The 12,009-nt window shown below is 37.1% G+C and overlaps 1 protein-coding gene across 1 annotated transcript; it reads left to right on the plus strand.

Annotated features, from left to right (window-relative positions):
- Positions 1–587: 587 nt before the first annotated feature.
- On the plus strand, positions 588–10,760 carry RGCC (regulator of cell cycle). The gene is made up of 5 exons (XM_063444704.1): positions 588–727; positions 2,704–2,877; positions 9,069–9,176; positions 9,620–9,682; positions 10,472–10,760. The coding sequence occupies exons 1-5, from the start codon at positions 694–696 to the stop codon at positions 10,477–10,479; spliced, it is 387 nt and encodes a 128-aa protein (XP_063300774.1). The 5' UTR covers positions 588–693; the 3' UTR covers positions 10,480–10,760.
- Positions 10,761–12,009: the final 1,249 nt, after the last annotated feature.

The raw sequence follows: 12,009 nt of genomic DNA on the forward strand, positions 1-12,009 counted from the left end.
TCTCAGCCCAGGAGGGTAATGTCAGGAAACAGCACGCAGCGCACCCCAGGTAGTCGGTTTGACTACTTACACTGGTGGGTAGTATGAGGGCACTCCTAATATCATAAGCACTACAGTGGCAGTGCATTGTAATGATGTGGTTATGGTGTTTGGAGTGTCCATTTATTTATCAGTTTTTATAGCACTATATCATGCAGTGAATGATACTACCAGTACATTTTAACAGTTAATCATGGGAACTCTTAAAAAACAGAGGGACAGATAGAGATACTGCCACAGCTCGGATAGAAATCCCTGCCTGTGGATTTTAGTCGAGTATTTGTAGCACTTGCTTACAAAACACTATGATTACAGTCAAACACTCAAAACCCCAATCACTCTCTTTTTTTGAACAGTTTTGCCACCTGTTAGCAATGACAGACTTTGTAAAGCACGGCCAATGTCTGTCATGTTAGCCCCCTCTAGCTGTGTACGTGCGTCTGTGCCACAACACGAGGGGCTGCAGTCACAACACTGAATGGAACTTTCTCTGGCCCGGGGAGCGCCTCCCCGCCGTGACGTCACCCAGCTCCATAAAAAGCGCTGTAGTAGCTGACCGGGCTGCAGTGGGTAACTTGAGGTGCGCACGTTCCGTTCGTGGAATACTTTGGATCATTTAACTCGCGAGGATTTTCTCATTCTCGGTTTGGAACCATGAAGTCTCCTAAAGTGAAGTCAGCTCGGAGAGGTAAGTGAGCGCTCTCAGGCTATTAGTAAGTGCAGTCATGGAGAGTCACACAGGACACCCAGCTAAAGCAGTGCTAATCCAATGACACCCTTTACCTGCCTGATACTGGAGGCTAATGATGGGGGCTATATTGTCATTAAAGTCATTGCTGCTGGCTGGGCTGCCGGACTCCCCACACACCTCGTGTTAAATAGATGTCCAAGATGCGAACTTCGCGTGTCTTTCAAGCTCCTTATAAAATCTGGACCAATATATCAAAATGAACGAAGTCCACATCATGGCAGATAATTGGTAATGTCCAGGACGAGGTAGGGACAGTCCAGAAGTGTCTGATTATTATGTATAAACATACGTTCATTCTGTGTGTTCGACCTCTCCAAATAAAACTAAGGTCCTAATTCTGTGCTATGATGTGCATCTCCTGCACCCTGGGAGGTGGGTTAGTGCATTATAACATTGGGAGTGTAATTACTATAAGAGGGTGGTAAAATGAAGATTATAGGTACACTACACTAGCATCATCTACAATTACTGTGGATTGCCTTGGGATAGTTTTTTTTGTTTTTTTTTTTTAACTGAGCATCTGCTCCCTGTTCAGAGACTAGGGGAGCATTTGCAGTGGTTAACATGGCATTGATGTCTATTGAGCAGAGCTCCAGTAATATGGAGAGGTTTTGTTATAAGAGCTTTGTCTTTCTCTGTCTTTTGTTCTTTAACCTCTGCTAATGCTCTCTTGTGAACGACTTGTTTGGTGAAAGAGATTTCTGAGGGTATCACTTTATAGTGAGGGTTTACAGGCTCTTATCATTTTACGGAAAGTTTAAAAACTTTCCTTTGGGGTCTTGAACAGCTAGTGAATGTGTGTGTCACCTATGTATTACAGTCACCGGAGCAGAAGGTGACTCATAGTGGTTTAATGTCTGCCCACATTATAGAAGCTGTGACTTTTTTTTTTTTTTTTTTTTTTTTCTGAATAATCTGTTGCAAAAGTTTCCACTTGTTGATGATTTGTTACAAATACACTAAAATAGAATTGGGTAGTTTTCCTTACTTGTGATTTTTTTTTTTTTTTTTTTTTTTTTTTTTTAAATACCATTTGCCCGTAAATGCAGGGTAATTAAAACAGAATTCTGATATATATTATTTAATGGCTAATTTTAAGTTACCCCCTGACAGTTTTGCATTTAAGAGTGGTTTCGTGTCTAGTAGTCTGTTTGCTATGTCGTACTGTGTCTTTGGACTATATCTGTTTGCTATGTCGTACTGTGTATTTGCACTATAGTCTCTGAATGACTGAGTTGGCAATTTTTTATCTCATTATTACTAATACTTATCTTCTTATTGTGAACTCAGAGAGAGAGACACTGACAATATACCTTTTGCTGCAGGGATGGTGCTTTAACAATCCACACAATTTTGTTGCAGTTATCAAACTAAGGCAGTTGCTAGAATTCCTATATATAATCACAAAAGACACTTAAAACCGATCCAAAAGAGTAAGAAAAAAAAAATAATTCAACAAAGTAAACGAGTTCTGTAAAAAGTGGTAATACTAAACTTGGTATTGATTACTTTAAAAAAAATAGGTCCTTTTTACACACAATTAAACTCGAAATGATGTAGACTGTCATTTATTGGATCTCTTGTGCCTTTAAAAAAGAGTTTGGCCAGTGGAGTGTAGACATAATTATAAATTTAGTAGACAGCCTAGTCTGGTAGTGATGTCATCTTTCTGGTATTGAAGATGCCTGCTTCTATTAAGACAGGATTTGTGTAATATTTATATTAAATATTTTACAGACACTATCTTAAAAGATTTGCTATATATTGTTTTGTCACGAGCGTGTGTATAAATATTCCTTTTTCCCTGGTGTTACAGAAATGTTTTTTTGCATGTGTCTTTCAAACTGGTGGCAGTATTTTGTTCCCTTATTTAAATGTACCATTTTTTTTCTCCTGATTTCTTGTGTTATTAGCGGCTTTTATTGAAGATGACGATTTGAATGAGGTGCTTTGTGAATTTGATGCTGTGATAGCAGATTTCTCTTCTCCTTTCAACAAGAGACGCTTTCGATATGATGAACATCTCCAAACTATGAAGAGAAGGAGCAGTGCTAGCATCAGTGACAGTGGCATCAGCGACTCAGAAAGTAAGCTTTATAATCTTGCGTGTCATGGACTAAAGTGTTGATTTACATGGCATATATGACCTGTAGAGTGTGCTGTGAAGGAATTAAACAGATAACATCTGAGATTCATCCCATCATTATCTTACCATATATCCATATGACAAGTAATGCCAATAACAAATATCGTCACGCAGCATTGATTTGGTACCCATTACCCATAAAGCAACCCCTCTAATAAATTACTTCTGTATCACATGTATCTATAGCATCCAACACACGCACTAAACTTGATGAAAGGAATGTCCCTGGCTTCTAAATAGAGTGATAGGAAGCTGTACGAAACAGCTGGACATTGAGGTATTAACCAGCCACTGGCCCTGTAGATATTCCACTGTATTTTTCCTACAGGGCTGCCTAATATCCAATTAGATTATGTGAATGATGTGTAGAATCAGCCAGTGTCTAGTTACTGCAGTTATTTGGTGGCCAAGTATGACAAGTTCTGATCTAATCGCTCATTTAGAAATAAAGAACTTAATGGATATAATGTTTCAAGAAGACTTTTAATTGTTTAATGCTTACAAAATCAACTAGATGAGGTATTGAACTACAACTCCCATGATTCTACACAAGCCTGTGGCCACCTCTGTCCATGCTAGGCATCATGGGAAGGATAACTAGACAAAATCATTGGCAATATTTATCAAAGTATTCTGAAAAGTGATGGTTAAATTCCTTCATAATTTTGAATGTGTTTATAAAAGTGATCTAGAAATAGTTAAGAACACATGGCACAGTTTTAGTGAGGACATAGGAAAAGTAAATGACCAATAATGGGGAGTTTGGCTTTCTGTTGGGCTGTGGTCCCTTTAAATAAAAGTGGTATGTTGCTCAAACACTTTAAGAATACACTTTGGTTTGGAAACTTTGTTTGCACATGTGGTTTGATCTACCCACTGGCAAAGTCTCTGAAAATGTCCTCAGACTATTCTCTAAAGACTTTCGTAAATGTAATTAAAACGCCTACTTTTAGCAGTATGACGTTCAGGTCGGTTAATTTCTTGCAAATGAATCCAACATAGACTATATAATGAACCAAGTAGCAACACTTTAATACAATTCCCTTCAATTGCTGCTTACTTAGTACTTTATTAGTCAATTGATACATATCAATGATTAGAAAAGGGGGGGATTTAGTTGTGGTATTCACCCTAAAATGAGTGTGTGCTCTCAGTGTGTCTTGAATGTAGCCAGAAACACACTGTGCTAATGACATTGTGATATCACAGTATTGTGCATTGAATAAACAAATTCTCCTGTTACTGGTTACATGGAGAATTACTGTTTTGGGTGAGAATCTGACAATTTTGGGTGTTTGTTCAAAGCAAGAGTGGCAAGTTGACACCAAAATTTAAAAATAAAATAAGATTTAGAAAATGCAAAAGCTTGTATGTGTGTGTGTGTATATATATATATATATTTATTTATTTATTTATTTATTTTTTTTTGCACACTGTGTTCTAACTGTTACAAATAATTTGTTTGGCATATCTCAGTGTTAGATTTTTTTTATTTATTTTTTAAATTCTTTTTTTTTTTTTTTTGTGGTGCAAATATTTAACATGTGCTCTTGCCATGCCCTAACAGCAGTAATAAGAATGGTAAAATACATACAATAACTAATACAAGGCATATAAGATTACTGCACACATTTTTGGTTAAGTAGCTAGGTCACAGGCTAGTCAAACATGTTCGAAGTATATAGTAATACAGATTATGCGGTCAATGTGAGTTACTTAGACATGTGCTTTTATTTATTCCTATAAAATAGCAATGTTTCAGCTCCAACATGGAGCTTTCATCAGGACAGGTAACAGATGTTACATGGAATAAATAAAAGCTACATTTTACTACTTCAACCAAGTCCCAGGAGTGCGATTGTTTCTACACCCATATCTACCTTTGCCACAACCAGCACCGGGCACTACAAAAGTCTTCTTGGAGTGCAAGCTATTACTGTGTATGTGTATGTGTATGTATGACTGGCGTAACGGTGCAGTTTGTAATTAGACATATCATGTTCTGGTGTCTCGCTACAGTAATTTAAAGCAGGAAATGTGTGTGCGCCTTCCAAGCATTCATTGATGTTCTGCCATAACTCGTTTGACGTGTACATATCGAAAATCAAAGCCACATTTAATTTGCAATAGGAAGTCCGATTTATTTTCCTCTACCGCTGTAATTAGACTGCCTTATAACAAATGCTCTCTTAAACAGTTCATTTGAAAATATATCTTTCTGTATTCATCTGACTTTATGTTGGCCCATGCTTATCCTTCAGTCAGCCACCCTTCTGTTATGGATTAAAAGGCCGTAAGCTATTTTATTTATGTGTGCGTGTGTGTGTGTATATATATATCTATATCTATATCTATATCTCAGCAGGTACTAGAGATTAGTGTGTTAAGGTTGAAAATATACTGTGGTATTTCCAATATCTGTATTGCTTTTAATGCTTGCCTGAACTCCAGCCATGATATTTTTTCTGTTTATTGGATGCATTTTTCACTTCACTTTTCCGCCATCTTGACTAGGAAAATAAACGCGTATTCTGCAGGTTATACAATACATTTTCTGACGCTTACAGCTTTTACTAATTCCATGCCAAGGAAAAGGCACTTCCGTTGCATGTTAAATATTGTGATATTTGCTAGACCCAAGACTGAAATTCTGAAAGGCGAAGATCTGGACAACAATTAGAATTTAAAGATGTACTAATGGCATACAGAGAGGAATCCAATATGCAAACGTTTATTTTAGTTAAAATTCCCTCTCCCCATGTAGTTGAGGGAATGAGGTCCCTTTAATAAGAGCTGTATTGTGGGATGTATAGTGTGTATTCCCCAAAGTGGGAAAGACTTTTAATTTTAAGGGGTGTGGCCAGAGGCAAAGTTTAGGTGACTTACTAAGAGCGATTTATGTAACTAAAATGTGCTTAAAATTCAGATACATTGTTATTGTTCTAAATTGTATTACTGCTGTGGAGCTGGTATTAACTCAGACACAGCAACAATATGAAGATCCTAGAAAAAAGGAACAACTAGATGTGGGCCACGAATAGTGACTGTCCCTCCTAAATAGGGGCACTTGGGAGGTATGGCTGTGTGCACAATGTATGAGAGGCTGGCTGCAGGCAGTGCTGCATAGCTATAGAGCAATATATGACAGACTACCACAGAATGCGGTCACTTGACATATTATAGAGTGCCTACACACGTAATATATTAATGTGTATCCTGTAGTCACTTCGCTAACCCATAAATTCAGCGCGTGTAGATTTCACTTATAGACAGTAGCTTAATTTCATGTCAAGGTTAGAGTTTCACAAGTAGTTTGAAGCTTCCACTCCTCTGGCTCCTGAAAATTACAGGAAATCTCTTTGCTGTTGTAAAGTATAACGTTGCTTCTGTGGTTTAGTTATATTTAGCCTCTGTATTTGTAACACAAACATGCATACTATATTATGTCTGAACTATCACAACATCTCACCACAGTCTACTCCGTGCCTAATTCACAATATATTATTGACCATATCACTATACTCATTGTCTACCTGTAGGATTCCAAATACTGGAGGTGAAAACTATATACAGATGGATGAATTTGTTTTCCCAACAAGTTAAAAGTAATATGGGTACAAGCAGGGTTCTCTTATTTAAAGGGACACTATAGTCACCAGAACTACATCTTATTGTATATGTCCTGGTGAATGCAATTCCCCGCATGCTTTTTTTGCAATTAACACTGTTTTCAGCCTAGGGATACCTCCAGTGGCCTCTTCAGATGGCTGCTAGAGGTGCTTTCTCAGGTGGTACTGCAGTGTGCAGCACTGCCATTCTGTGTCTCCATCCTCTGCATGGAAATGCTGAACTTTTCTCATAGAGATGTATTGATTCTATGCATCTCTATAAGATGCTGATTGGCGAGGTCCATGTTTAGCTTGTGCTGGCTCTACCGCTGATCTGCCTCCTTGACAATCTCAGCCAATCCAATTATTTCCTATAGGAAATCATTGTGATAGGCTGAGATCACCACTTTTGAGGATGTCAGCCAATGAGGCAGAGCCAGTAGCAGCAGATTGGAGTAAAGTAAGATATTACTATATTAAAGGGGCTAGATGGTGTTTTTAACACTATAGGGTCAGGAATACATTTAATATAATTCATAAACCCTGTAAAAGTTATAACACCTTAATTTAAGAGGACTAAAAATAACTGGACATTTCACTGCCGAGCAGTTTTTTGCATTTTAAGTTCAAGCAGAAGGGAGCAAAACAATAAAAAAAATCTGGGTGCGCAATTAAATTTTGAGTCTGTTGCTTTAATGCTTTTGTCTTTTAACTCTGTGTTCCCCAGCCCAGTCCTCATGGCCCACTGATAATCCAGGACTTGTGTATTTCCCTGTTTTATTCCAGTGGAGATACTGGCAAAACCTGGACGTTTGGTGGTCCTTGAGGATTGGGTTGGGGAACACTTAACTAAAGAAGTCAAAGGCTATTGCCAATAAAGGGCCATCATGAGGTTGAATGCAAAATAGAATGACCAGTTGGTTAGTTAAAATCTACCATGGTATATTTCTAAAAAGAATACACTGACCCCAGGAAGCTATTCTATCATAGTGGATATACAGGCACAAATATAGACTATGATTTGGCAGTGGCCCCCAGGTAAATTGACTATGAGATGCCTGGTCTATGGCTGCAGACTTCAGGCTGGTTTTGACTACAACCAAGTACAAACAAATGTTCTATTATTTGATTAATTTGGCCCCTTACAGACCTTTTTATATATAGACTAGGACTTTAATTACTGTATCTATTGTTCTATTTAATGTGATCGATTTTACATCCAATATGTATACTTTTAGTCTCTAATACATTTCAAATCCATGAATTTAGAACTGAAAAAGCAAAATGTGTATCCCCTTCTTAATAGCTAAGAATGCAATCTATGGAATTGCTGAATGCATTTAAATGCAGGCCCCACTAATGCTACTCTAGTAGTTTACAGATCCCGATTCCACCCTTAATTTTCAGACTGCGGTCAAATCACTCAGTGCTGGTTTTTATGATCAGAAGTAAATCTGTGACTGTATAAAATCGATGGTGCCGTTTTTAGAATACGTAAAGAGCTTTCAGGATGTCACCTATAAAAAAAAAAAAATGTGAGCTGTTATGCCGTGGGCCTCTCTGCTGCATAAATGGCTTCTTTGTTTGCTCGTAATGTTAGAAGATTCATTAGGTTAGAATTTAAAACCTGATCTTTCAATGCATAGCAGGTCCCCATTACCCCTGAATATAAATCATAATGCGGCTTGCTAATGCAATAAGAGAATGAATTGTAATATAAAACAGTAGCACAGCTTTAAAACAGATTTGTTCAAATGCACCACTTGGGCCTGGTGCGAATTCTTTTTATTTCTTGATTGTTTTAGCTATATAATCATATGGGCGTTGCTGGGAACCTTGGGACTGTAGATTTTAGAATTGTTCGCACATGTAGAGGCCACTCCAATATGCCAAAGGCCATTGACATTTTTCGCAGATCTCCTTGCTATTCTAAAGCCTGTTTCTCAGGACCTGCAGCAGTCTACAACTTCAAAATTGAAAAATGAAGTCTCCAAAAAGCATACACAAATGCGCTTCAGTCATGGGGATCAGAGTGCCAGATTTGGCTATTGCTCTCTGGTTATTCATAGGAGATTAGTTTTCTGGAGTGCTAGGCCTGTAATACAATCTGCTGCAGGGCTTCTCGTTTCAGACGTCACGTTGGTGAACACCAAAAACAAGATCAAAAGTGGCCTTGCAGGTTATTAGTAAATAACTCAAGGTGTTAAGTGTGTGAAAGTTCAACAATTTACAACAGGACAAAGCTATTAATTATATACCATAAATTAATAAACAGTTGGCTGTCAATATCCATTGTGGGTTGGGAATGGTGGAAAAATTGCGCTCTGTGTGGAATTTGTAATCTTGCATAAACTCTTAATGGGCTATAATTTAGGGGACACCAATGCTGTGAATGGTGGTATTTCTGTTTCTTGTGTTGCATGTTGTGGTATGCATAGTATATTCTGAACTATATTGAAAATGTCCTCTGGAACCTCAATAGCCATATTATTTATTTATAAAAAAATTTATTTATTTTTTCTAGGTGCAGATTCTCTTTGTAGAAACAGCTTAAGCTTCAGTGATGAAAAACTGAACTCCCCAACACTCTCTTCACCAGTATTGTCTTCTCCAATGGAGAACCCCAGAAAAGGTAGGACATTCACATACTTCCTTACATCTTTCTGTATAAAATAATTGGGTTAATGGTGGAAGGTCAAGTGGAAGTGGAATAGTGGAAGGTCAAGAGCATCATGGAGATTACAGTATATAAGGCATCAGTGGAGTTATTTATTTAAATGTCCTCTCTTTGCAGTTAGGGGTGCACAAGTAACCGGCAACATTGTAGGAAATTGATGAAAGGTTTAAGTCGGTTAGGGCTGGTATAAGGACATACAAGAATTCTCACAACAGACAAGTTTACCCATGAAGCATTGAATGATGATAAATGAACAAATACTGGGATTAGTCGTTCTTGGCCCCTACAGTGGAAACTAGTATATTAGTCACCTTATGTATTTCATAGAGTTTGGTATAGGCAGTATAGTTTTAAATGCATGTTTTATCTGCAAATTTACAATTTGACTCTGTTTACAGCTAAATTGGGAGACACAAAAGAGCTGGAAGATTTCATTGCTGACCTTGACAGAACCTTAGAAAGTGAGTATACAGTGTTCTAAACAGAACTTTTCACGCAATGGATAATTTCAGTGCTGTTAAAAATAGCGATATCTGCAGGTGCACAGCCAGTTTCCCCCCTATACTGAACATTAAGGCCATAACCTTAACCCCTTAAGGACCAAACTTCTGGAATAAAAGGGAATCATGACATGTCACACACGTCATGTGTCCTTAAGGGGTTAAGAGGATTTGGTTAGTGACTGATCTCTGATATCATTCCCTCAAAAAACTCTGTATTGTATCCTACTTGCCATTTATGCAAAATATAATGTATGTCAATGTTTCAACTGTTAATTTAAAACTGTGACTAAACCACAGATTAACAAACGTTAAACCTATTTAAGACCCAATTAAAGAAGCATTTCCCTTTTCATATAAACTTGGCTCTGCAGTAACACAGGTAGCAGCTGTGGCTTTTAATGTTAAGCCTTGGCCTATAGTAGCTTGAGAATTCCGAAGTTACAGTGGAATAAATGTAATATTTTATAGAAAGGGTTCGTATGAGTGGAACTGTATGCATAGGTATAGACAGCAATCCTGCTCTCTACACATGACACCTATAAGTTCACAGTGACAAATAGGACATCCACAAAATGATGAGATATATATATGTATTAATCTACCTTCGTGTGTGAAAGTAAATGAATTAAGAAACATATATGTATTCTAAATAAATCAACTCACACATGAAGGTAGATTGCATGGCTACTGTTCATACAAGTCATGTCTGTTGACCGCTTTGACTGACAAGCTATTTAATATTTCCAGGCATGTGAAGAATGACCCCTCCCCAGTGATCTCCTGATCCCTACATCGACACAGACGGCTGTACATCCTCATGAAGAATATAGTATTTCACAAGTGTGACTACCAATGGAATACTATCCTAATAACGTCCTATTAGATTTCCGAATGTGCTCACTGCATGAATTAAGGAAAACTGATATTTTTAATACTGGAGATACAGTTGTGTTGTATATTTTTGTTTAAATATTGCTTAATTTGTAATTTAAAATGCTTTTATGGAGATAAATTGTAATGTTATATAGTTCAGAAAAAATTATGCCTTTACCATTTATAAATATATGTATATATATATTTTTGTATATAAATAAATTAAAAAGAAAAAGTTGACAGTCCATTACTTCTTAATGATTACCGAGCAGATTGTAAAAATTTGGACTTTATCAAAAATACAGATTTCTCTATCAAGTCAATATGTATAAATGCCCTGCAATAAACAAATTAATTGCTTATATTGCACCAGTTTAGACCGTTCTTGACACAATGCTAAGAACTGATGAGGTGCAGTTAGACAGACCGTGACCTAATAATGCACAATGAGGAACAAGCCCCACCTGCTACAAAAGTAAAAGTCAAAACCTGTATTAGACAATGCCTTTGTAACAAAAAAAACATTTTAAGTTCTGATGCTGAAACTGACAGTCACTCACTGCTACCCACATCCAGATTTTTTTAATGAAATTGATAAAAGGCCCACGAAATTGATAAAAGGCTAAGATGTCGGCAACCTCTCTGAACTGGGTTGTCTGCTAGTAAATCTCTGCCTGTTAATATTATTTTGAGGTCTAAATGCTTTAACCTACTAACCACTAAACGATTGTGAAAGTTTATTTTTAACAGTTCATGAATAATCCATCAAAGTAATGCAAGTTATAGGCAAAAAAAACCCTGTAAAAGTACCTTTAATTTTCAACTAGTTTTAGAGGGTGTTGGTAAGTTAGTGTAACTTTGGTTTTACCCCATTCATGGAAACTTTATTGCTTTCCCCTTCACATGGGACTTATTAAAGGTTGTATTCCTCAGACGGAGCGTGCATCAAAGTATTTTGGACCCTGGGAAGCCCTCAGGTGTACTGCTTCACCAGTACAATCTGCAGAGTCGTTTCGTAATATTTCTTCCAATCTAATCCACCTTACATAGAGGAAGCCAGACATGAGTCATCTGTGCAATTGCTGGTATAAATCTGCACATCTGTGGCTGCGGTAGCCATCAAATGCTGTGCACATAGGAAGTCACATGTGTTGCACGCACTATTGAACTCCATTCGCATTACTTAATTTTTGAAAAAATTTTTTTGCAAATATTGTTTCAATTAACAGGGCTGTTAATTGAACTCTGATATTTAGCAAATAAAAATGGCAAACTAAGGCCAAGATTGCAGATTTGCAGTTAGTGAGACAGTGTGTAAAATAAAGAAATTACTATCTTATAATAAACGAATTGGACACGTTTTTGTTTTATAATCATTGCAAGCCATTGACAAAGATCCAGCTTGGCCGATC

This window comes from Pelobates fuscus, chromosome 1 (genome assembly GCF_036172605.1).
Source record: "Pelobates fuscus isolate aPelFus1 chromosome 1, aPelFus1.pri, whole genome shotgun sequence".
NCBI classification, from domain to species: Eukaryota; Metazoa; Chordata; class Amphibia; order Anura; family Pelobatidae; genus Pelobates; species Pelobates fuscus.

Coding starts and splice junctions, on each gene's coding strand:
- RGCC (XM_063444704.1), top strand. CDS start 694: ATGAAGTCTCCTAAAGTGAAGTCAGCTCGGAGAG. Junction 728..2,703: donor AGTGAAGTCAGCTCGGAGAG/GTAAGTGAGCGC, acceptor TTGTGTTATTAG/CGGCTTTTATTGAAGATGAC. Junction 9,177..9,619: donor AATGGAGAACCCCAGAAAAG/GTAGGACATTCA, acceptor CTCTGTTTACAG/CTAAATTGGGAGACACAAAA.